Source organism: Ovis canadensis, chromosome 2, assembly GCF_042477335.2.
Source record: "Ovis canadensis isolate MfBH-ARS-UI-01 breed Bighorn chromosome 2, ARS-UI_OviCan_v2, whole genome shotgun sequence".
Taxonomy (NCBI): domain Eukaryota; kingdom Metazoa; phylum Chordata; class Mammalia; order Artiodactyla; family Bovidae; genus Ovis; species Ovis canadensis.
This window is the reverse complement of record NC_091246.1, coordinates 18,340,305-18,367,999: the sequence shown is the minus strand read 5'-3', so window position 1 is coordinate 18,367,999 and position 27,695 is coordinate 18,340,305. Positions and strand designations below refer to the sequence as shown.

The window sequence follows — 27,695 nt, the reverse complement described above, 5'->3', positions numbered from 1 at the left end:
GTAAAAAGTCTGCCTGCAGGGCGGGAGACCTGGGTTGGATCCCTTGGTTGGGAAGATCCTCTGAAGGAGGGCATGGCAACCCACTCCAGTATTCTTACCTGAAGAATCCCCATGGACACAGGAGCCTGGCAGGCTGCAGTCCTTGGAATCGCAAAGAGTCAGACACAACTGAGTGACTAAACATGCATGCAATACACAATATTATATAAAAATGGAGAATGAGACATTACTTGACACGATGAACACTACTGGTATTAGTGATAAAAGCACTATTAAAAATAAATCTTATGCTTCTGATCAAAAGGTTTGAATTTCAAAGCATTTTGAAAGATAAGTGTACAACTCAAAACTAAAGAACAAATGAAACAAACTATTGAAGTAAATCAATCAACAATTACATGACAAAGTCTATGTATCACACTTATCCTGTTTCAGATGGAAATAGTGTCTTCATAAGAAATAAATGCACACAGACTTGGATATCTATGTGTTTAATGTCTTAGATTTTTTTCATACAGTAGTGTAAAGTTCAAGAACATAAGCCACCCTCCCTTACCCCTCCCAACTTTCTGGCATAGGAAAAGAGACAAATATCAAAATAATTATATAAAAGCACAAGGCAAAATAGACTTTAAGAATCCTTGTGCTCTATATTTCTTAGCTTTGGGCTAGGCTAGGATAATTTATCACATTGTAAAACTAGCTGTCTTACTCTAATCGTGAAATCATCGAAGTCAAGACAATGATTTGCAGAAGTTTAAAGTGTGTGCAAAACTGCATTGTTTCAATACATATAACAGCATTAGCATTTGTCTTAAATCTCTTCGCAAAGATATCAAATTATGAAATACAGACTTACTTTCTTTACAGTATAAAAAGATACTGTAAAGAAGAGAACAGATAATCCCTTGAATAAGTTCTCGGTATAGATGCTACACAAGATACTTTCCTCTCTTTTTTTTGTACATAAAAATACAGTATAAGTTTTTACAGTATGATTTGCCTGGCACATTTAAATTTCAAAATCTAAAATTTGTAAAAAGTAGTTTTGATCAATGTTTGTAGAATATGTAATAATGTTTATAATAAAGGAAAGGTGATTACACATAATATATAATAAACGCATAAAACAAAAGTGAAATCACTCAGTCGTGTCTGACTTTTTGCAACCTCATGGATCATACAGTCCACGGAATTCTCCAGACCAGAATACTAAAGTGAGTAGCCGTTCCCTTCACCAGGGGATCTTCCCAACCCAGGTATTGAACCCAGGTCTCCTGTATTGCAGGCAGATTCTTTACCAGCTGAGCCACCAGGGAAGCCCATAATAAATGCATAAGCACATTTATAATTAAACATACTGTAATAGAAAATGAGGGTCTAAAAGGGTCCACAAAAGTTCATCTAAGAATGTCATGATGCTTTCCACATAAAATATTTATAGCAGTTTTTTAAAAAATGAAATAGTCTGTTCTTAATAATGAATGATCTCATTATATTTTAACATCATGTAATAAACATCTATTTTTGCTTTATTGACTATGCCAAAGCCTTTGACTGTGTGGATCACAAGAAACTGTGGAAAATTCTGAAAGAGATGGGAATACTAGACCACCTGACCTGCCTCTTGAGAAACCTATATGCAGGTCGGGAAGCAACAGTTAGAACTGGACATGGAACAACAGACTGGTTCCAAACAGGAAAAGGAGTACGTCAAGGCTGTATATTGTCACCCTGCTTATTTAACTTCTATGCAGAGTACATCATGAGAAACGCTGGACTGAAAGAAGCACAAGCTGGAATCAAGATTACCAGGAGAAATATCAATAACCTCAGATATGCAGATGACACCACCCTTATGGCAGAAAGTGAAGAAATAAAAAGCCTCTTGATAAATGTGAAAGAAGCGAGTGAAAAAGTTGGCTTAAAGCTCAACATTCAGAAAACTAAGATCATGACATCTGGCCCCATCACTTCATGGGAAATAGATGGGGAAACAATGGAAACAGTGTCAGACTTTATTTTTGGGGCCTCCAAAATCACTGCAGATGGTGACTGCAGCCATGAAATTAAAAGACGCTTACTCCTTGGAAGGAAAGTTATGACCAACCTGGATAGCATATTCAAAAGCAGAGACATTACTTTGCCAACAAAGGTCCCTCTAGTCAAGGCTATGGTTTTTCCAGTGGTCATGTATAGATGTGAGAGTTGGACTGTGAAGAAAGCTGAGCGCCGAAGAATTGATGCTTTTGAACTGTGGTGTTGGAGAAGACTCTTGAGAGTCCCTTGGACTGCAAGGAGATCCAACCACTCCATTCTAAAGGAGATCAGTCCTGGGTGTTCTTTGGAAGGAATGATGCTAAAGCTGAAACTCCAGTACTTTGGCCACCTCATGTGAAGAGTTGACTTATTGGAAAAGACTCTGATGCTGGGAGGGATTGGGGGCAGGAGGAGAAGGGGACGACAGAGGATGAGACGGCTGGATGGCATCACTGACCCAATGGATGTGAGTTTGAGTGAACTCCGGAAGTTGGTGATAGACAGGGAGGCCTGGCATGCTGCAATTCATGGGGTCGCAAAGAGTTGGCCACAACTGAGCAACTGAACTGAACTGAATATCATATAACATCTATTTTTCTCAAATGTTTCAAAATTAAGAAGAAAGTAAAATGAAATCAGTGTAGATGCACCCCAACGTTTATAGCAGCACTATTCATAAAAGCCAAGACATCGAAGCAACCTCAATGTTCATGGAGAGACAAGCAGATAAAGAAGATGTGGCATGTGCCCACACACACACACACACACACACACACACACACACACACACACACACACACACATACTGGAATACTACTAAGCCATAAAAAAGAATGAAATAATGCCATTTACACCAACATGGATGGACCCAGAGATTATCACACTAGGTGAAGTAAATCATACAAAGAAAGACAAATACCAGATGATATGAATTATACGTGGAATATAAAATATGATATGAATGAACTTACTTTAAAACAGAAATAGATTTACACACATAGAAAATAAACTTATGGTTACCAAAGGGCAAAGGGAGTGGAGGAGGGATAAATTAGGAGTTTGAGATTAGCAGATATAAGCCTTTATACATAAAATAAATAAATAACAAGGTCCTACAGTACAACACATGGAATTATATTCAATATCATGTAATAAGCCATAGTGGGAAAAAAATTTTTAATGACATCAGTGAAAATAGAGGCCCAAAGTCAATGAAATAATATGTTCAAATTATTCAAGCAAAACCAAAAACCTAGAATTCTATACTAAATTTAACCATCTTTCAACAAAAAAGACAAAATAAAGACATTTTTATTTAAAAAAAAAAAAACACTAAAAGATTTTTCCATAAAGACAACTCTAGAAACAAAGAAACTGTTTCTGGATGAAAGGAACAAAATGAAAAAGTAATAGTAAACAAAGAAATTAGTAAATATGTGAGTGGATCCAAACTGTCACTATATGAAATAGTAAGAGAGAGAGAGAATGCTCAAAAATGGGGAACATAAAAACAAGATAAAAATTAAACCTGAGATATAATGAGAGGGATTAGAAATAAGAGATAAAAATAAGGTGCTTGGTACTACTTAGGAAAATTGCTGAGATATTAGAAATCGTGTTGAGTCAAGCATCTTAAAAAATTATGGCAATCATACATGTATGTATATGTTTGTGTGTGTAACTTTGTAAACTGTAAAGAATGTTTTCAAATCCAAAAAAATGTTTATAAAACGTATGCATTAGGAAAGAAAGTCTCAATAAATAACTAACAAGTAATATCATTCAAACCACAATCTATAGCCATAATGTAATATTAGGAATCAATGTTGAAAAGAGAAACCCCCAAAATGTGTTTTAAACATGGAAATTTTAAAACATATTTTATATGTTTAAAAAATGATGAAAATTTCAACATATTTATTACTTAATAGGACTATCAAAATTGGTGAGATAAAAACATTTTATAATTTTAAATAAATATATTGGAAAATAAGAAAGATTGAAAATTAATACACTAAGAATCCAACTCGAAGATTTATAAAAAGAAGAAATGAAAAAATCTAAAACAGGTAAAGCCAAATCAGTAGTTTAAAACTTTAACCAGGCCCAACCCATTTCCCTAAGCCATTTCTATAAGTCTAAAATAACATTGAAATGGAAACTGAACAGGGACAATATGAGAAAGGAAAACTTAAGCGCCAATCTCACTTACAAACATAGACAGAAAAACTCTATACAAAATACTAGCAAACAGAATCTAACAACATTCAAAATAATAATATCTAACATCCAAGTAGAATTTATACCTGGAAGGTAAGACTACCAAAGAAGTCTTAACAAAATAAAAATATGTTACTGCAGTTCACCACAATATCAACTAAAGAATAAAAACAAATGATTTCAGCAAACTCAGGAAAAGTCTTGATAAAATTTAATGGGCATTCACAAATTTTTAAAAATTAAAAACTGAGCAAACTAAAAACAAGAAAATTTCTTTAACCTAATAAAGAATATTTATTAAAAAATTTATAACTAACAAGTTCCCTTAAAGTTCCAAACAAACTCAACATTGCATAGAAATCCTACCCAGTTAGAGAGAGAGAGAGAAGGAAAGGAGAAAGGGAGGAAGCAAAGAAGGAAAGAAAGAAAAATTGGAAGGAAGCAGGAAGCAAGGGCAGGAGAGAGGGGAGGAAGAGGGAAGGAAAGAGGGTATGAATATTGGAAAACAAGAAACAAAATTTTCATTATTTTATGAAAATAAAGTTTTCTCACGAGAAAAAAATCTATGAAGGAAAATCTTAAAATTTAAAACTAGCAAGGTTGCTAAGTACATGATCAATATACAAAGTTCAATAGTGTTCTGTGCAGCAGTTACAACTGGTTAGAAAATACACTTTGAAAAGCATTTTACAATACCAACAAAAGTAAATTCTCACAAATAAATCTATGAAAGCTATATAAGAAACTTTTGAGGAAAAGTATTACTCTTCATTAAAGCACATATAATAACACCTCCCACAAATTGGGAGCTTTATTTTGTTCATGTTAAGAAATTTAAGAATAACTATGTCAATTCATCCCAGATTTCTCTATAAAGTTAGTATAATTTCAATTAAAATGAAATTTAGAATTTTTTTATTTTCTGAAGTTTACCCCTAAATTCAACTTGAATAGTAAAGATTAAGAATAGCCAAGACAATGTAAGAACAAAAAATATAAATTTACTGTATTGAATGTCAAGATGGATGATAAAGCTACAATAATTCAGATAGCATTGCTTTAATATAAGTAAAGAAAGATACATCAAAGAAATAGGGTATTCAAAAATGGCCTGGACAATGTAGAAGTTTATACCCTAAAAACATGGTATTTCTGTAGGGAATGAATGAAGTATTTAATAAATTATGCTTTGGTAACAGACTGCTAATATCAAAGGGAACAATAAAAATCAAATTAAACCTCCATCTCACACTGTGAGCAAAATACATTTGAGACAAATCAAATACCTAAACACCAAAGCAAAACTGTAAAGTATTATAGGAAAATGTCTTCATACACAGGGATAGGAAAAGTATATCTCCTTTCTCCCTAAAGTATATGAGTCCAAAAAAGACACAAGAAAGTACTAAAACATAAGAAATGACTAATTAAGAAATATCTATATGGCAAAAACGCATCATTACGAAGATTTAAATACTAGCACAAATGGAAGATTATGTCAGTAACAAATACACCAAAAGAGGATTAGTATGCAGACTTTTTTTTCTTTAAGTTATCAAATTACTAAGATAAACAACATAACAAAAAATAGGACAGAGGATATAAACAGGGACCCCAAAGAAAAGAATATGGCATGACATACAAAATTATGAGAAGATGCTTAATTCACATGAAATCAGAAAAATGTAAATTAAATTAATAAGATATTTCTCAGCCAAAAGATACAAAAATATTAAACACTTAACAAGAATTGTCAAGAATATGGAGAGAGGAAATCCTATTCACTGCCAGTGAGAGTATAAATCAATTTAAAAATCAACAAAAAAATATGAAATTGACTCACTAATTCCACTTACAGTATATGACCAATATAGTTATTTATTGAAGCATTCTTTATAAATAATCATACCAATATGGGAAAGAATAAGTTACATATTCTATAACACTGGATTATGAGAGAGCAATTAAAATGGGTAAGCCATCTCTGAACTACTCATTCTGTTACCCCTTGGCAGTCACTTGGCTTCTTTGAGCTTCTTGTTTGCTGTTTTTGTTTTACTCTAAAAATGGAAAATCAACCTCACAAGGTGAAATGAAAAAGAATAATTAAAAAAGAAATAAGTAAAAGATGTAATATAACAGCTCAGACAGTAAAGCGTCTGTCTACAATGCAGGAGACCCGGGTTTGATCCCTGGGTCGGGAAGATCCCCTGGAGAAGGAAATGGCAATCTACTCCAGTACTATTGCCTGGAGAATCCCATGGACAGAGGAGCCTGGTAGGCTACAGTCCATGGGGTCGCAAAGAGTTGGACACAACTGAGTGACTTCACTTTCTATGTAATATAAGGTACATTCGAATCTAATGTTCTCTTGTCTATGAAATAGGTATCACCAACATTCTTTGAAAGAAAGAGTGACAGGTATACAACATAAGATTTGAGAATAATCAATGTTCATTAAAATCTCCTTAAAAACAAGAAAGGGAGCTAGATAGGAAAGAGGGCCAACCAAATGAGGGCCTAGCTCTCACTGAAAAGCTAATCACAAATGAGACTCTAGTCATATGAATCTACCAACAGACCCCATTCCAAATCACTTACAGGCTCAGGATTACTATTCAAAGGAAAACACTATGAAACAGGAATTATATTGAAGCAGCCTCTAAAGTTATGACTTTTCACTATTTTTAGTTTTGTGTGTGTATGTGTGTGTGTGCTGAATGGAAGTTTCTGAGACATCAAGGCAGTGGGGAAACTGGGAACCCTATTTCTTAATATTCAGCATCTATATACGATGAAAGTCATCTTGAATATGAAGCCAACTTCAGTAATATTATTAAGCTATCTTGAGAAGTCAATTTACATTTTTTTCAGGAAAAATTTTAATCCAAGTAGTGCTCATTTCCCATAAGCTATGAGTCTGTCAACTTTCATAAGAGATAGAGGGACATATGAGTTTCAATCATAAAGTGTGCTTGGGAAAATCTTAGACTGTATCCTGAAGGACTTGAAAAGGTGCAAAATAAACAACAGGTCCCCTGGGTTTGGATATACCCTACAAGTCTCTTACATTAATGCTTTCGCCCTCAATACAATGTTGAGAATAAATTTTAAAAATAAAAAATTATAAAAATGCTGCAAAAGCAATTAAAGATGGTCAAGTAAAGCTAAAACAGATTAAAAAGTGTGTTGATTACTCAACTAGTAAATGTCCATGACAACTTGCAAAGGTGAACAGAATTATATTGGAGAGTGTCAGATAATGCATATTCATTTGAAAGAGGAATTTCTTGGGGAAAAATATGTGTCACAAACTAAGCACACTAGTGCCTAAAGATAACAGGTATAGTAGCTCAGACAGCTGCAATGCAGGAACCCGGGTTTGATCCTTGCGGCAAAAAGATCCCCTGGAGAAAGAAATGGCAACCTACTCCAGTATTGTTGCCTAGAGAATTCCATGGACTGAGGAGCCAGGCGGGCTACAGTACATTGGGTTACAAAAAAGTCAGACAGGACTAAGCGACTAACACATACACAGGAAAGAAGTCACCCGTATTTTGTAATAAAAATCCGAAACAAGTAGCAAAAGGTCCAAAAGACCTCCCCTTTACCAACTGTAGTTTTTCCCCCAACTGCAGTTGTGAGGCCCAAGGATTATTCAAAGCAATAGACTTGCAAAACCTATCTTAGGAAATAATTGCTTTTTTATTGAGAGCTTTTAAAGGTCATTGGCACTAGAATTCACTTTCAAATGCAAAATTTAAAGTCAGTTAATTAAGGATTTCTAAAAAGGGATGTATATAATACATTAAACTCATGTTTACATGATTTTAGTAATAAAAACAATTAATAGAAATGTTAACTAAATTCACATTATATGTAATTTTGAGCTTTTCACAAAGTCTTTCCTGCTGCTTAGTCTAAGAATGCTAGCAGCAGAGAGACTGATACAGAAACATCAAGAAATTGACAAGCTCAAGAAAAGGCATCCAGTCTTCTTCCTTCCCCAAAGCACTTAATTTAATACTCAACACACAAGTGCTTAATACATATTCACCGATATGAACACCATATTTGCTAACAAACACTGAATGAAAATTTGTTACTTTGTTACCATTATTTACATTTATAATAAAGCAACTCATAAAAGTTTTTAAAGTAATTCATCTTTACTGAAGGCGTTCTCTTCAGTACCTAATATCTTATGACAAAAGAGAAGAACTGAGAGAACTCCACTCTAAATAATCATAAGTTAAGTTACAGGAACTCAAAAGAAACAAAAATAGCTCACACTATGCAAGGCCTAAAGAAAGAAACCAGCTTATACCACCACCTAGTGACCACAGAATGTAGCACAAAGTACTTACCAGGGACATCACCACAGTTCAAGTATCTGGAGCTTACATGTAAAGCCACTGCCCTCCTATGCAGCTGGGCTAGTGTTGAATCCACCTCTCCCACTTCCTTTTGCAGATGTGATGAGCCTGACCTTTGGACAAAACCAAGTAGAGACATCATCAAGTGGACTGTTGCCGTTACCCACCTCATATAATTTCTTCCACCCTTTAACTGATAACTATTTATCATGTACAGCGTAAAAAACGCACTTTCACACTCACTGAACCAGATGAGCAATAATTAAAAGCGGTACTGGCTGGGCCACTTAGCACTTGGCAGCAATGAACCTGAGGAAATTATTTATCTCTCAAAATCTTACCATTTAGATAAAGGTTTAACTATAACACTTTGAGGATAATTAAAATCTGCGAGAAACTAAACAGGTGACTGTCTTAGGCCCCTAACAGTATTTAACAATGTTTATCTAATTCTAAGTTGTAGCCATAAATTTTACTCCTATCTTGTAAGCATTTTCCACTTAGAAATATTGGAGATTTCCTCTATCTTGCTCTCAGTTAGATGCAGTTAATGATGATACTCTCAGTTCAGTTCTGTTCAGTCGCTCAGTCATGTCCGACTCTTTGCGACCCCATGAATTGCAGCACGCCAGGCCTCCCTGTCCATCACCAACTCATGGAATTCACTCAGACTCACGTCCATCGAGTCAGTGATGCCATCCAACCATCTCATCCTCTGTCATCCACTTCTCCTCCTGCCCCCAGTCCCTCCCAGCATCAGAGTCTTTTCCAATGAGGCAACTCTTTGCATCAGGTGACCAAAGTACTGGAGTTTCAGCTTTAGCATCAGTCCTTCCAAAGAACACCCAGGGCTGATCTCCTTCAGAATGGACTGGTTGGATTTCCCTGCAGTCCAAGGGACTCTCATGAGTCTTCTCCAACACCACAGTACAAAAGCATCAATTCTTCAGCGCTCAGCCTTCTTCACAGTCCAACACTCACATCCATACATGACCACTGGAAAAACCATAGCCTTGACTAGACAGAACTTTGTTGGCAAAGTAATGTCTCTCCTTCTCAATATGCTATCTAGGTTGGTCATAACTTTCCTTCCAAGGAGTAAGCGTCTTTTAATTTCATGGATGCAGTCACCATCTGCAGTGATTTTGGAGCCCAAAAAAATAAAGTCTGACACTGTTTCCACTGTTTCCCCATCTATTTCCCATGAAGTGATGGGACCAGATGCCATGATCTTAGTTTTCTGAATGTTGAGTTTTAAGCCAACTTTTTCACTCACTTCTTTCACTTTCATTAAATAGAGGCTTTTTAGTTCCTCTTCACTTTCTGCCATAAGGGTGGTGCCATCTGCATATCTGAGGTTATACCCTCTCCTAAAATTAAGAGGAAAAAAAAAAAAGATATAAGATCCTGGAAAAAGGATATCCTCTTGAAGGCAAATGAGATTTCCCAGGAGATGAGTGAAAGGAGATCCAAGAATTACTACAGAGCCACTTTAGAGAACATTTAGTCCACACTGGACCGAGACCAAAAGACTCCTTAAAGACAACTCTAGAAGAGGAAGCTGAAAAGCTGATTAACAGTTTCAACCATTTTGAGTTTGGGCAAAGAATTTGGTGATTAATAAGTAAAAGGTAAAGAAGAGAAACAAATGAAAAAGAAATAAAAGAAACAGTCACCTTTCTGTGATTAAGATAATAGGTATATGCCACACAGCAGTGGCTTAAACTAGAAGATGAATTCTCTCCTAAAATAAGTCCAGAGACAGGCAGGCCAGGGCTCCTAGTATTCCATGAACCTAGGCTGCTTCCTTTGTTGTTCTGCCATCTCCAGCACCTGGCTTCTACCTTAAAGTCCAAGAACTCATTATTTCCACATTCCAGCAAGCAGAAATAAGAAAAAGACAAAGAGTGAAACAACCCCTCCTACACTATTTTAAGATAGCTTACAGATGGTCATAAATGTGCTAAAATATCCCACTGGCTAGGACTTAGTCACATGTTTGCACCAAGATGCCTGGGTTCTATTGGTTTTTTTTTAAGGGGGTTTGGGAGAAGAATGACTATTGGGAAATAGCCAGCAGTCTCTGCTACCTCCCTCCAGCACTCTCTAGTCTCCCTATTCTATTCTGTTTTTCCTTGTTTTAATCCCTGATATATATTTCCTTCATTTGTCTGCCTCCCCAAACCTGGAAGTTCCAAGGACACACATACTTTGTGTTTTGTTCACCTGTGAACACCAGTTTCTGGAAAAGTGATTCAGTCAGCACCAGTTCAGTTCAGTTGCTCAGTCATGTCCGACTCTTTGCAACCCCATGAATCGTAGCATGCCAGGCCTCCCTATCCATCACCAACTTCCGGAGTTCACTCAGACTCACGTCCATCGGGTCAGTGATGCCATCCAGCCGTCTCATCCTCTGTCGTCCCCTTCTCCTCCTGCCCCCAATTCCTCCCAGCATCAGAGTCTTTTCCAATGAGTCAACACTTCCCATGAGGTGGCCAAAGTGCTGAAGTTTCAGCTTTAGCATCATTCCTTCCAAAGAACACCCAGGACTGATCTCCTTTAGAATGGATTGATTGGATCTCCTTGCAGTCCAAGGGACTCTCAGGAGTCTTCTCCAACACCACAGTTCAAAAGCATCAATTCTTCGGCGCTCAGCTTTCTTCATAATCCAATGCTCACATCCATACATGACCACAGGAAAAACCATAGCCTTGACTAGACTGACCTAGGTTGGCAAAGTAATGTCTCTGCTTTTCAATATGCTATCTAGGTCAGTCAGCATAGAGGAAATTTAATTAATACAGGTTGAATGAGGGAATGAACTGTTAATTACAGCGTAGGGGAAAGAGGTCTAAGAAAATTAATTTAAACATAAAGATCCAGTCTGGGCACAGATAATGCTTTGTTTTGTAAAAGCATCCTTTCCTCTGAAGGAATGATTCAAGTCATTGCACAAGGCACAACTAACCCCACTAGTCCTGATAATATAAGAAATATTACGCTATTTGCATCAATGTAACTATTAGCAAGAATAACATCAACACTGAAAAGTGAAAGTGAAGTCGCTCAGTCGTGTCCGACTCTCTGCGACCCCATGGACTATAGCCTACAACGCTCCTCCCGTCCATGGGATTTTCCAGGCAAGAGTACTGGAGTGGGTTGCCATTTCCTTCTCCAGAGGATATTCCCAACCCAGGGATCGAATCTGGGTCTCCCGCATTGTCGGCAGACGCTTTACCATCTGAGCCACCAGGGAAGTCTTAATATGATGTAAATGATCTAAATCAATGATGTAATCAATTAATTGATTTTTTAGCGTAAACATTATTAGGTTCAGGGAGGGAAATTAGTTGGGGAGAGGGAGTGCTATACTAGAGACGTAAATTCTCTTCTTCCATAGACAGTCAAAAGATGCTATCTAAACAGAAAAGGAAAAAAAAAACAACAGCAGAATATGCCTATCATTTTAAAAGACAGAAACAGGCGTTAGAAGAAAAAGCTCGAAATGTTAGAAGGTAGTTATTCTAGTGAGCAATAATCAGGGATAGGGAAAACTAGACCAGAGGTTTTACTTTTAAGGGTTACAGAATTTTAACAACGTATGTTTATCTTTGAATTGTTCATAACTAGCTCGGTACCCCATTCCTCTGAGCTCCTGAAAAATACAATGTAAATTATCTGGAGGCTTACAACTTCACGCTGTGGGCACTGACGAGGAAGGAAAATGCCCTGAGGCGGGGGGTGGGGGGCAGTGATGGCTCCCTGGTCACACACTCACGTTCCACACGCGCGCTTTTACGAATTAATTGTACGCAGGCGCGCAAGGAGACGAGGTGATGGGCCCAGACAGGTGATATAGGAACGAGGACGTCAACATTCTGCCAACTATAATATCACTTCTGCCGCTGAGGATAAGAACCTTTTAGAGAACAAACGGAGAGTGCCAGAGCGGACAACAAACACTTCCGAAGCTCAGCTCTTGGAGAACGCCGGGCTGCCGCGGCGGTCAGCCCCACCCCCTACCCCTCAGGAGGAGGAGCCGACCCGCCCAGAGCCGGCCTCCCGCAGTTGTGCAGGCGCTGCTCCCTGCCAGTCAGGAAGACACAAGAGGAGGAATTTAAGGAAGAGTGCCGGCCGCTGCTCTTCTCAGCGCTTGAAGCCACACCATGCTTGCCCTCCGAAGGAGCCTGACTAGGGCCCTGGCTGCTCCAATAACGGCGCCTCAGGTACTGGCTGCCGGGACCCGCCCAAAACGTTTCCTGGGGGAGGGGAGCAGAGGGCGGGGGCGTCTGCAAGGGGTAGAGCGCGGGCCGCGCATGCGTCAGTGGTCCCAGACCAGCCCGCGTGGTGCTGCACGAGAAGTTCTAGCAAGTCTCGGAATCCGGAGGCGGGGTCCCGGGGAAGCGCGGAAGGAGGAAGGGGGCCATTAAGAGAAGACCCACTGCTAGGGTCGCCTAGCCTAGGTGCCCGTTGGTCGTGAGGACTCTCCTGAAGCGCCAGCTGCTGCGTCTTTGCGGACCCGCGAGGTTGCTGTTGCCGCATTTGGGGCCTGTACTAGGCACTGGTCCAGACGCCTCTCTTACTATGTTTTGACAAGCCCCTCCAGACTGAAGGAGCAACAGAACAATTCTCCCCCTTTTAAATGAAATACGCAACCTCCCAGCATTTTGCAGGCAGAGAACCTTAAAGAGAGGGCCCAGGGTCGGGTGGTGGAGCATCTGCCCAGCTGTCACTATCTCCAGAGGTTGGTGCCTGAGTCAGCCACTGTCAGGAACCTCGCAGCAGATATGATGATGACAGCTTCATTTAATCTGGATGAGAAGTGTACAAAATAGATCATTGTGATTCAGCTTTAACTGTCAGGGATTGGCCTATTCTGTGAATCTAACCTAGAGATTTTTCCTTTTGATGTTCAGGCTTTTACTTCCTTCTCAAACTGACTTTCTGGTAGAGACTAAAGAGAAACCACTGATAGCTCCTTCACCCGAGATTAGCATTACAGCCTTCATTCTGATTCTCTCTACTGGGGCAGGATCAAGAATTAGTCCTTAGAATTTTATTCTGTACTTTGACGTTATTAAATGTCAACCAGATGTTCTCTTATAAATGAATTGGAAGTCACTACTAAGGAGAATGAGCCCTAATTTAGAGAAAAGGAAGCACTCATGATTCCTCTCCCTGCAGTTCTAGTGGCCTTGCAACAAAAATCACTTCATGACTTCTCACAAATCACATACCCTTAGCTGTTAACCTTTCCCTGAGCTTTCCTATTGTATATTCCTTCTGCCAGTGATAGTAAAATGTGTGCTGTTCATCACATATTTTGATCTCCAAATATGATCACATACCCCTAGCTGTTAACCTTTTCCTGAGCTTTCCTATTGTATATTTCTTCTGCCAGTGATAGTAAAATGTGTGCCGTTCATCACATTTTGATCTCCAAATAAGAATTCCCTGAAAAGCTGTTACACCTACTCCATTGATCCATTTTCTGATATCTGATATATTTTATTTATAATAGTTTTAAACTATAAGTAGTAGGCAGCTTTTATTTGCTTAACATTGTGTTAGTAAAGTTTGCTAAAATGGCACCAAAAGAACATCTGCCAAAAACAGGGCCAGCTGCACTTGTTTTTGACGGCAAGCGTAGTCAATTGGGCAATAAGAATGTGACTCATCATAGACTTGGAATGACCTCAAAAGAGATTGTAATTAAGCCTTATACACAGTTAAGTAAAATATATGTATTATTGTGTTCCATAAACAAAATATATGTCACAGCATGAAGCATACTTTCTTTGACATATCAGGTAGTGAAAATAAGGCCAAAATTCATCAATAGCTTTATAAGTACCTAAACTATTTTAAAAGATGATTCTGGTATAATCAACTTCAGGAAACGTGCACATGCTAACAAAACTTAAATAGGATGGATATGTAAACTAGAATATGAGTGTATGTGTATATTTGTGTGTATATATATATATAGTATGTATTTGTATATACCTATGTATACACACAAACACATACAATACGCAAAGCATTTCCTACTGAAAGTTAAGTTCACTCATAGAACCAAATTAGAAATTTACATTGTGAGCATATGACTATTACAGAAGTAACTAATGGTTCTTAACTGATATTTACATCAACCTGCTATAATTGGGTGGATTAAATGCCCTTCTGCAGATTGCATCTGTAATTAAAACCTAGTAACTATTCAGACAATTCTGACACTGATTTTTTTTTTCTTTTTCTAGGGTTTACCCAGGATATCACCGTAGTACAATACAATTGACTAGGTCATAGTTTCCTATTACATTAGTTAAACTCCTGTCCTATTTTTGACCAGTGGTATACTTCACTGGATTTAAAAAATACTTTGATCTGACCAGGAATTTCCATTGTTTTAGGAACCTTTAAAATATGAATTTTTGCCAGTAAACACATTATCATTGTGCTAGCCAAAATATCTGTATATTTAGAAATTGTTTTAAATGTTTTAACTCTAACATATATACTATTCAATAAAGATGGAATATTGGATAAATAAGAGGTAATAAACTATTTGTAAAGACTATTAGGATCCTAATTGTAGTCCTTTGGTAAAGAAAGTGCCCCAGTGCTTTCCTGTGAGCAACTTCTCATGAAAAAGTGACTAATGGTGGACTTCCTCCTAGGAAACAGTAGCTATAGAATGTTTAAAAGAGGGCATCTTTATTGACATATCTCTAAAATTCTATGGAGAGAAGACAGCAGAAGTCCGAACAGATTATAAATTTAATGTGTGTCCCTTGTTTCCAGACTCAGATTTGGTTGTAACATAATATTATAAACCCTTATTTCCCAGAATATTTAAATTTTCCTCATCTTTTTTCAGGTGTGTTCATCTTTTGCTACAGGCCCCAGACAATACGATGGAACATTCTATGAATTTCGTACCTATTATCTTAAGCCCTCAAAGATGAGTGAATTCCTGGAAAATGTTAAGAAAAACATTCATCTTCGGACAGTTCACTCTGAATTGGTTGGATACTGGAGTGTAGAATTTGGAGGCAGAGTGAATAAAGTGTTTCATATTTGGAAGTATGGTATGAGTCAATAGCTTAAGCATTCAGTACAGCTGTCCTTTCTGTTAGATATTACATGAGACTTAGTTCTTGGATCTATGTTACTTTAAATAACATACAGGTTAAGTAAAACTTTTAAAAAGCAATACCAAAAATAAGTTCAGTTATTATTATTCTCAACAGTACACCTAACAGCCCATCACTAGAACCTTTATATTGTGAACTATAATTCTAAAAAAAAAGTTTAGACTGACTTATTGTAAAGATTTTTTATGAAAAATTTAAAGCAGTGATTGCAAGAACCTAAGTAGGTTAGGGTCATAAAGAAAAGAATTATTTTTCTTTATATTAAAGCTATATCTGGATATTAATGTTTTAGCCAAAATCATTCAAACATCTAGGGGACTTTAGGGAAATAGTTGATAGGGGATTCATGGATCTAGGAGATCCACTGCAGAAGGGATAGGCTACCCACTCTAGTATTCTTGGCCTTCCTTGGTGGCTCAGATGGTAAAGAATCCACCCGCAATGCAGGAGAACTGGGTTTGATCCCTGGATTGGGAAGATCCTTTGGAGAAGGAAACAACTACCCACTCCAGTATTCTGGCCGGGAGAATTTCATGGACTCTATGGTCTATGGGGTCACAACGAGTCGGACACAACTGAGCAACTTTCACTTTCAGGGGATGATAGTTAACTTCAAACCACTCATCCACCTGTAAGATTCAATAATTCTGTTTTCAGGACCACTTTTGATTTTTTGTGCCCCCAGAGTTTCAAGGAATTCACTGTCATTATACTAGTCTATGGAGGTAAAAGAAAAGGAACTGAGTGAGTTCTGATACCGAAGCTGACCAACCACTGGTTTAGAAAAAGGAGAATGATTACAGGAATCCCCAGAATATTTATTGCTGCAGTATCAGATCTTTGTGAAGTCACATAAGGATTTGATGATACCTAAATAATTTTTGGAGAAGGAAATGGCAACCCACTCCAGAATTCTTGCCAAAATTCTGGGCTACAGTCCATGAGGTCATAGGAGTCAGACACAACTTAATAATTTCATTTAATGTCTGGTCATCAGTGTCCAAATAGTCATAAAGTAGTTTTATATGTAAAGGGCTTCCCAGGTGGTGCAGTGGTAAAGAATCCGCCTGCCAGTGCAGGAGATGCAAGAGAACTGTGTTCCATCCCTGGGTCAGGAAGATCCCCTGGAGTAGGAAATACCAACCCACTCCAGTATTATTGCCTGGAGAATTCCATGGACAAAGGAGATGGGCTACAGTCCATGGAGTCACAAAGAGTCGGACACCACTGAGCATGCACTCTTACTCATTCTGTATTTAACATGGCCATAGTTTGGGGGGCTCTCCCTGTTGTAATAGAACAAACCCCATTAAAGCACAACTTATGCCTTTATGCACCACCAGTTGAATCATGTTCCACTAAGAAAATTACTAGTAACATCCTGATATAACTTACATTAGCTCTAAGATAACTGTTATTCCTTATCTACACAGCATAAACCATAGGAGACTCTTACCATTAGTCTTAAAAGGTCCTATTACTAAATATAGTAGTTCTAGGCCCATATGTTAGTAACATATAGGTAACAAACAGGAGAAATAGTACTGGGTAAAAAAGAATGGGTGACAAGTAAGAGAAGGAGCACTATTTCTTTAGAAGCTGTTTGTTCAGAGAGGCTGAAAAGCAAATCTTAACTTCATTTCATGTTAATTTAACTTCATGTTAAATTTAATTCAATTGTACTTTGACCTGACCACTCTTCACCATCATCACTAACAAAGAAAAAGTATTTTTCTAAACTGGCACTATAATTTAAATGCCTCAATAAAATTAGTAAGTATAGTTAATGTATATTGAGCACTCACTAGGTATCAAACACTCTGCTGTGCTGAGCTCATTTCATGTACTAATTCATTTAATCCTCACGTCAGCCCTGGAGTTAAACAGACACAGAAAGATTCAATAACTTCCCTAACTCTCACAACTACCTATTAAGTGGATAGAGCATATAAAGCTCATTACTGTATGACATTATCATTAATTGATTACATTGCTGCTCCCGTTTAAGACCATAAACAATTGGGAACAATGTTGGTATTGCCAGTAATATAGTACAGTTCTTACGTGGCCCGATGAATGTTTATAAAATTGAATGAAACCCAGAAACAGTAGAGGTAGTTTTAAATCAAACATTTTTATTTTTCTTATTCCTTCCTATAGACAATTTCGCTCATCGAACTGAAGTTCGGAAAGCCTTGGCCAAAGATAAGGAATGGCAAGAACAATTTCTCATTCCAAATTTGGCTCTTATTGATAAACAAGAGAGTGAAATCACTTATCTGGTGCCATGGTGCAAATTAGTAAAACCTCCAAAAGAAGGTAAGTCCTTCTGTCTTAACTCACTTTGAACTTTGATGGAGAAACTACTTAAGATTTTAAACTATAAGAACTAAACTTCTAATGGGAAAAATGAAGTTAATCTTTTGCTTAATATAGGAATATATGTTGATTGTTGAGATAAAAATAAGTTGGAGCTCTTAATTTTAAAAATAAGCATTAAATAATGAAGTATTTTTCCAAATTAGTATTGTACTGATGCTTAAAATTTAGCTGTATTATAGAAAAAGTTGACATAGTCACTAAAAGTTGAGAATTTGGGCCTTAGGAACAAGGGACACATGTGGGTAAATGAGGGATAATGTACAATATTTTATCATAATTTTAAAATAATATAAACTTTTGAAAGTATCTTCCATAAATCACTATCAGTCTCAAATCATTAAGTATAAATTTGCTTATAAAATTGACTGTTTGGGGGGAATGAATTAACTGAAACTGCCAAGCTATATTACTGTAGTCTAACGTTTCTGTCTTCCTCTTTCTTATTTCTCAGTTTGAAAATAATTCCTAAAGATTTGTCTTCTTCCTGATTTCACTTCTTGCTGACTTAAAGAAATTATTACCTCAATCCAGTTTTAACCAAAGGTCAGATTAGAAAAAGCATAAACTAATTTAAATGATATTTTATTCCCCCCGTTATTCCCAACTCTATAGTGCATTTTAGATTACAAAAGATTGAAAAGTCTTATTTAGATCCTTATCTGCCTAGATCCCCCTCAGTTTTTGGCAGCATCTAAATGAACTACTGGACTTCAAAGATAATATCAAGTCTTGGTTCTCTTCCTCTGTGTTATTCATGATTCTTCAGTAACTTGCATGTTTTTCCTCTACTTCTCAAATCTACCAGTCCTGTGGTTTCTTTTTGTCCATCCACTCTATACTTCTATCCAAAGGTAAAATATCAAGTATTTACCTGGATATTTAGGAATAATAAAAAGCATCTCTTTTAGGGTTCATTTTCCCTCAAAAACTCTGAGGTCCATTGTTTGCCTGCTGTTGCTGGTAGAAATGCAAATCTATAGGAGGCAATTATATAAAGCAAAAAAGTAGTGAAAGTTGCAAAGAAGAGTAGAGCTGTAAGAAATTGGAAAATACTTTCTTATTCATTTCTATTATGAAAGTGTAGATGCAGGCAGCTAAAAAGTCCTGTTATAAATTCTCACTATTTTATTCATTTTATAGGTTAAAAATATTTTAGATAATAACTTACCTGTATCTTCTAGTCCCTTTTTCTTTGTTCTGTACATTAAGCTAAAACAACTCACCCTGAAACTGAAACAAAACTTTCTAAACATAAAAGCACAGAAAAACAGTGCAAATTATTAATAAATATGTCTACATAAACATGTATATATGTATGATCCTCCAAATCTATATATGTAGATTAGCTTTTCACCAGAACCAAACTAGACAGGACTACAAACTGTTTGAATGTGTTCTGTAAAATATTTTTCTCCCTCTTCTAGGAGTCTATGAACTGGCTACTTTTCAGATGAAACCTGGTGGGCCAGCTCTGTGGGGTGACCCATTTAAAAGGGCAGTTCATACTCATGTCAATCAAGGCTACACAAAATTAGTTGGAGTGTTCCATGCAGAATATGGAGTACTGAACAGAGGTACAGTTGTCCATCTCTTCTATGAAATTACAAAGTATATTGTTGATCTACTGTTAAGCTCCTTGGGTCAGTTTGTTTCTGTTCTCATTATTGAGTGTTTTTTACTTTTTATTGCCAAATTATTAGTTTTTTGGTAATTTTAAGAGTTAAGTAAACCTGTTTTCAATATTATTTAGAATATCAATACCTTATGAAGCCTTTTTCAAATATTGAACTGCTCTTTTCTCTGATATGTCAAAATGATAAAAGTTTTAAAAACTGGAAAGAATCTCAAGAAATCACCTGTTCATCATTTTTTTAATGTACTTTTACTATTTTTTTCTAGTTTTATTGCAATGTAATTGACATATAACCTTGTATAAGTTTAAGATGTAGAAATAATGATCTGATGTATGGATATATTATGAAATGATTATCACAATAAATTTAGTTAACATCTATCATCTCACATAGTTACAAATTTTTTCTTATGATGGAAACTTTTAAAATTTACTGTCTTAACAACTTATTTATTTTATACATGAAAGCTTGTACCTTTTGTGATTTTTTTGAAAATAATATTACCTGATGTAGGGAGATTGTTTTGGGGTGAAAAGTAATATATAGTTATTATAATATTAAAAACAGACAAACCCAAAGAAATAAATTAACCAATCTCTCACTACTTAGATACACATAGTATATATATCATACTGATTTATTTAATAAAAACATCTATTTGGGATACATAACTTTTAAAGTTGAAAGATACTCCAATCAGAATTTGAGTGGGTTTTTTTTTGTGGCAAACTCAGAAAATGTTTATAAAGTTTATCTGAAAGAATAAATGATTAAGACTTTTAATATTTGAAAACCCATAATATCCAGTTGCTCATGTCTAATGGACACCTCAAACCTAACATATGCAAAAACTAAATTAATCATTCCCCAGAAATTCAAATTCTGATAATATATTGTAAAAAAAGAAATAAAAAAGTTGGACTGTGCGAAAACATGTTTGTCCCAGTTGAGAAATACAGAAGAGAAAAATTATGATAATTATTAAATGCCCGTTTCATACCATACACTAAAATAAAATCAAGGTGGATTATAGATCTCAGTTAAAAACTGAATTCATAGAATTACTGAAACAAAATATAGATAAATTTATTAATATGTGAAAACAACATTTGTAAGCCAAAAACAAATGAAGAAACTATGAAGAAAAAAAAGAATCAACTGGTGATTTTATTATTCAAAGGCTCATACTTTATATGTGTGTGTGTGTACATATGTGTGTGTGTGTGTGCGTATATATATATAAATGAAATCCAAAAGAAAAGCTTATGCCAAGATGACATAGGCAACTAATATATATTAAAGAAGATGCAGATTAAAACAATAATAAGATGCCATTTTTTACCTAATAAAAATGTATTAAAGACAAAGTATTAGAGGGGCCAGGGGAAAACAAATACTATTGTACTGCAAGGCTTAAGCTCAGCCTCCTCCAGTAATTTGGCAATATAAATATAAATAAAAAGCTTTACTATTTCAGTTGTTTTTGCCTACATTCTAGGAAACATGAATGTTTTTAGTTCTACGAGAAGGAAATTTGAAAGGACATAAAATACATAGTCATATTTAAATGATCACATTAAAGGTTTTTTAAATCTCTAATTTACTATAATGAATGTGTATACTTTTTTATTATTTTACTTTATTTTTACAATACAGTTTTTTTTTAAAAACTGAAATGTGTGTACACACATCTTTTAATCTTAAATTCATGCTCAGTGTACTAGGAGTATGATAATATGCTGAGTATAAATCAGTACTTCACTTCTTGAGGATAGTGTGTAATAAATACACTGTATATTTGTAAGTGTGTATATATGTATATAAGATACTTTTTGCTTCTCTCAGTTTAAATTTTAGTTTTTATTAAGAAAACAATCAGATCCAGACTGCCTGGGTTTGAATCCCAGCTCTACCAATTAAAACTCTATGACTGAGTGAGTTACTTAACCTTATTGTGCCTTACTTATTTTCCTCATCCAAAAGTGACAATAACCTGTACCTAAGGTTAATATGAAAACTAAATGAGTTAACACATGCAAAATTTAAACCAGGCCCAGCACCATAGCAAGCACCCAACAAATGTTAGTGGTAAATGTTCTTACCATAGATGTACATGTACTGCTGCTCTAATCAAGTTTATATCAGCATTGTTTATAGTAAGGAAACTGGAAACAATGTTGTATGACCTTCTGTAATACACATGTGATACATAAATAGATATATAAATATGTGTCATATATAACTATAAACATATACTCTTATACATGTTTGTATGTATTGTTATTGTTTAGTTGCTAAGTCATGTCTGACTCTTTTGCAACTCTATGGACTATAGCCCACCATGCCTCTATGTCCATGGGATTTCCCAGGCAAGAATACTGGAGTGGGTTGCCATTTCCTTCTCTAGGGGATCTTCCCGACCCAAGGATTGAACCTGCATCTCCTTCCTTGGCAGGCAGGTTCTTTATCACAAAGCCACCAGAGAAGCACGCGCATGTGTGTGTGTGTGTGTGTGTGTGTGTGTGTAAACATAAACATGTATGCATTCCTGTTATCACTGAGCCACTAGGGAAGCCTGTGTGTGTGTGTGTGTGTCTGTAAATACAAATATATATGCATAACTGTGGACAGAGTTACACCAGGTATTAAAACAGTTTGTTCTGGGTGGTATAGAAATGCCTCATACTTTCTCTTTCTCTGCATTTTCCTATATAGATAGTATATATTATAAAAATTTATGCACAAGAATATTATCCCAGTATTTCAAAGAATATTGAATTAGTGAAAATAATTTAATTGGCCACTAATAAGGGGTTGGGATGAAATGTTGTTACAAGAAGGAATTCCCATAGCCATTAAAAATTAATGTTATTTCCAGAGGAATTACAAATTGTTGATTTTTAAAAATCTGTTACTAAGACTAAACATAATATACAGCAAGATCCTAATGTGATTTTACTCCCATTTTTTCTTATAGTAAATGCACTTAATAGAATTTTTCCTTAGACACTTAATATCCTACTTTTTTTTTCTATCACCCAAATATTCAATAGTAAGCACAACTTTTTTATAATCTTGCTTTTTTAAAATAAAGTTAACATGTATTAGGAAGTCAGACAGTTTGGATCTTGGCCCAATTATGTCTTTAGCTGCATTATTTTACTTCTCTTTTCCAGCTTTTTCTTTCATCTACAAAACTAGTTTGACTAATTACAAGTTTCTCTCCCAAATCTCTGGCCCCTCTGACATCTTATCAGTAACATACTTAGCATTACCTGTGATAATCACTATTTTGATTGAAAGAATAGGATTTTTAGTTTCTGGTTAATGTTTCTGTCTCTTGTTGGTAGTAACACCACAGTCTTTAACATCTACTTCTGGTTTATTTCTGCAGTTCATGTTCTTTGGTGGTATGAGAGTGCAGACAGCCGTGCAGCTGGGAGACATCAGTCTCATGAGGATCCCAGAGTAGTGGCAGCTGGTAAGCTATTTCACTAGGAATGAGTTATTCTTACAACAAATCAGATTCAGTCAATAACTTTATATGCCTTCTTACAAATTTATTTCCAGTTCGGGAGAGTGTTAACTTCCTTGAATCTCAACAGAATATGCTTCTGATTCCTACATCATTTTCACCATTGAAATAGTTTTCCAGTGATATACAGAGCATTTCATGAACTGTCATAAGATGTATCTGCTATTGGTGCTTAAATTCTACCAAGAGATTCTCACTTTATTTTGAAGGAGGTGGTAAGTTAATTTGCTGTGTCCTTTGCATATTTAAAAGGTACATCTGTCCATTGTCACTACCACTTCAGGAAACAGTCTGTTCATTTTCCCCTTGACATTTTAGTATCTGTCATATATTAAAAATACTTGCCTTTACTACCAGATCTTGATTTTTCATTTGTTTGAGAATATCTCTCATTCTCTCTTTTGATAACCCTCTGCTTTTGTAGCATTTTCTTACATTCAAATGATTGTTACATTTCCATATCTATGATAATATCTTTAAATTATTTGTATACATTATTACCTTTTTCATCATGTCTGTTTTTCTACGATTTTAAAAGTTTTTGTCCAGTCAGGTTTATTTTATAATACCAAATGGGGTTCATAAAAATATTAAACATATTTCTTTACTATGGAAGAATACAATGTTATCTGTGTCATCTGTATTAATAATGTTTATCACATTAATTACTTACTTGGAAAATGTTATTAGGTCCTGGTATTAAACATCATTAATGAATCATTGGTTTATATGCTGCAGTATCTTCATTTATAGTCAGTTTTACTAATTTTTACTTCATTTTGGATCACTTTTAATAAAGATATTTGGTCATCTGTTTAAATGAGATATTTATGCTTATGGAAATGTTTACCCTAATAAAAGTCTACATATACAATCTGATTCTTTTTATTGTGTTTTATATTTTTATCCTCATTTCTGGAGCTGTTATTGTATTGCCATAATGTGACAATAATAATGTACTGTCTTTATTGTAAACATTAAGTCACCTCAAGTAAATGCCCTGCTAGTAAGGAAATGGCAACCCACTCCAGTACCTTTGCACAGAAAATACCCAGCTCCAGTACCTTTGCCTGGAAAATCCCATGGACGGAGGAGCCCCAGTAGGCTACAGTCCATGGGGTTGCACAGAGTCGGACACGACTGAAGCGACTTAGCAGTAACCTTGAAAGAATTTCTTCAGTACCGTCACAGATAATACAAGATCCTCCTACAAACAAATTCAGTTTTTGAGTGCCTCAGCCTTCTTAAACTAGATTTGGTACTACCAAGCTCTCCTGGTAATCTGTACTTACCGCTATGTTATTTAATGTTTCTAACACATTGCAAAAACAATACAGTAAATTATGAATTAGCTCTCCATGGGGAAACTGAAAAAACAGGGAGCTCGATCACCTCTCAGTTACCTAGTCCTCAGGAATTTGGAGGACAGATGAGTTTCCTAGTAAATCAAAGAACACCTTGACACTGAAGTTTCAAATCCATCCAACATATCAGAGGCATTAGCTTTGAGTTTTAACTGAGAGTCTTCCACCTCAGCTTCTTTGAAAGGTTCTCAGGGAATGAGATAGTGGTTGTATTAACTGCCATCCATGTGGACATATTTGCTCTGGTGTGAGATCAGCTCTGTTTTTAATGCCTTGTTTGGTGACATGAAAGTTTACAGCTCTGTTTACCTTTTCTTCTTTCATTCATCTTTAGATAGCTAGAACACTTCCTGCTGAAGGCCAGAGGCTCTTTTATTCATCTAATCTAGAGCCCTGATGGAGGTTTATGAAGTACCATCAGACAGGTGGTCTTACCATGTCCCAGACAAATTTGGAGAGCCAGTTGATAACAGGCTTCACTCCAGTGATGAACTGCAGGTGCTTCACTTTGCTGATGAGCTTCTGGATTAGGAACACAACAAAGCTGGCTGGGAAGAAGGACATTACAGCAGTGACACAGATGGACACAAGCATGTCCACTGATGTGCTCTTCCTGCAAAGAGAAAGTTAATGAGGATCTGAGGGGTCACTGATGCAATTGAGGACTCACTAGAGGCAGAAACATGCATGCACATGTCTATCTGAAGAATATCCCAGGGATATTCTAAAAATACCTGCTCAATATGTAAAATTATTTTATTCAGAGTTAAAACATCATTTTCAAGTCAAAAACCTGACAGCTTTTGCAAATGCAAAACTGATTTCTCTGAGTCCAGTAACAAAATGAAACTATTGAAAGAGGTCTGAGAGGGAATTCCCTGGGGAGGCACAGGTTCCATCCCTGGTCTGGGAATGGCCTAGCCCAAAAGTGAATAAATAGATATATAGAATAAAATTAAATTTAAAAGTTTGAGAGTTTCAAAACTAACAGGTTTGAACCACCAATGCATAATGATGGTTCAGTTTGGTTCACTATTTTTTACCTTATAAGAGCAGTAAGTTGTAAATTCTCAAACACAAAGGACTGCTTTGGTTTGAAAACTTAAATGTAGAAATATTAGTGTGAAATTACCCAAATAAGTTAAATTCTTCTGGCTGTAAGTAAACTGGGAAGCAACAACATACAGCATATTCAGTTCAGTTCAGTCACTCAGTCATGTCTGACTCTGCAACCTCATGAACCACAGCACGCCAGGCCTCCCTGTCCATTACCAACTCCTGGAGTCCACCCAAACCCATGTCCATTGTGTCAGTGATGCCGTCCAACCATCTCATCCTCTGTTGTCCCCTTCTCCTCCTGCCCTCAATCTTTCCCAGCATCAGGGTCTTTTCAAATGAGTCAGCTCTCCGCATCAGGTGGCCAAAGTATTGGAGTTTCAGCTTCAACATCAGTCCCTCCAATGAACACCCAGGAGTGATCTCCTTTAGGATGGACTGGTTGGATCTCCTTGCAGTACAAGGGACTCTCAAGAGTCTTATCCAACACCACAGTTCAAAAGCATCAATTCTTCAGTGCTCAGCTTTTTTTATAGCCCAACTCTAATCAAACAGAAACAAAAATTCTAACAGATGCCTGTTACAAGAACAGTCTTATACACCCATTATGCATGGCCATATAAAATTCCTAGTGACCTACACTGATATTTTGTAGAAGATACAATAATTGCCATGCTCCATGAAGCAATATAGGATCTACACTTTCAAGTATTAACTAGAGCTCAGTCTGGACTGGTATAAGATCACTAAATGCCAGTGATGACTTTCTACTTAAAGTCTTAAATAATAAACTGTTAGGTGATCCTGTTTACCTGTCAGCTACTCATGTGTACTATTTACTCACTGAAACAATACTTATAAACATATGGAAACAGTTAAAAATCAATAGGGAGAAATCACAGCTATAGTACATATGTCCCTTGATACTTCAAGGGATTGGTTTCAGGACCCTGGGAGATACCCAAATCTACAATGATTAAGTCCTTTATATAGAAGAGTGTACTATTTGCATATAGTCTATGTACATCCTCCTTAGATTTCATCATCTCTAGATTACTGATAATACCTACTAAAATACAAATGCTATGGAATTAGTTGTACATAAAATGTAAATGCCAGGTTAATCTTGCCTGTGGGCAGCATATTCATGTTTTCCTTTTTTGAACTTTCTGGAATTATTTTTAAATATTTTTGATCTGCAGGTAGAGAACCTGGTAAAGCAGAACACGCCAATGCATACCAACTGTCTACTCCAACACTGGATTACTGGGGAGTATTAAAATGAATGACCCATCTCTGAATGACTTTGTTACCTTTGGCTCTTAGCCTCTCTGAGTTTGTTGGTTGCTGTTTTTGTTTTAATCTGTAAAATGGAAATATCAGCTTCACAAAGTGAAATGAAAGAGAACAAGAAAGAAAAAACTAAGTATAAGTCATTAATACACATGACAGCTCCTACATGAATTTGATGTACTCTTATCTGTGAAATAGGTATCACTGATGTTCTCTGAAACAGAAGAATAAGATATATGGTTTGAAAATAATGTTTAAAAAAGAAAGTTTATTAGAAACTCTTAAAATGAGAAAGGCAGCTAAATAGGAATGATGAAAGAATTAACCATCCAAATTAGGGCCTAGCTCTCATTGAAAAGGTAATCACAAATGAAACTCTAGTCACATGAACCTACTAACAGACCTCATTCCACACTAACAGGTTCAGTAACCCCTATTCAATGAGAAATACTATGAGATAGAATTTATACTGAGGCAGCCTGTAAAGTTATGACTTTCCCTAACTATTTTCCATGTTTATTTGTGGTAAGTGCGAACTTCTAAAAATTCCAAAAACTTGGGTAAATTGGGAACTATATTTTTTAATATCCAGTGTCTATATAAGAAAAAAATTATCTAAAATGTAAAGACTACTTCAA

The 27,695-nt window shown here is 36.0% G+C and overlaps 1 protein-coding gene across 1 annotated transcript; it reads left to right on the top strand.

The window, feature by feature from the left end:
• The first annotated feature begins 12,375 nt into the window (after positions 1 to 12,375).
• On the top strand, positions 12,376 to 23,700 carry NIPSNAP3A (nipsnap homolog 3A). The gene is made up of 6 exons (XM_069575535.1): positions 12,376 to 12,862; positions 15,517 to 15,727; positions 17,954 to 18,112; positions 19,600 to 19,749; positions 23,204 to 23,290; positions 23,380 to 23,700. The coding sequence occupies exons 1-6, from the start codon at positions 12,803 to 12,805 to the stop codon at positions 23,454 to 23,456; spliced, it is 744 nt and encodes a 247-aa protein (XP_069431636.1). The 5' UTR covers positions 12,376 to 12,802; the 3' UTR covers positions 23,457 to 23,700.
• Positions 23,701 to 27,695: the final 3,995 nt, after the last annotated feature.

What these genes read in the sequence shown, in the direction of transcription:
- NIPSNAP3A (XM_069575535.1), top strand. Translation starts at nt 12,803, where the DNA reads ATGCTTGCCCTCCGAAGGAGCCTGACTAGGGCCCTGGCTGCTCCAATA. An exon ending in AGTAAAACCTCCAAAAGAAG is followed by an intron (nt 18,113 to 19,599) that starts GTAAGTCCTTCT and finishes TCCCTCTTCTAG; the next exon opens with GAGTCTATGAACTGGCTACT. An exon ending in TCCCAGAGTAGTGGCAGCTG is followed by an intron (nt 23,291 to 23,379) that starts GTAAGCTATTTC and finishes ATTTATTTCCAG; the next exon opens with TTCGGGAGAGTGTTAACTTC.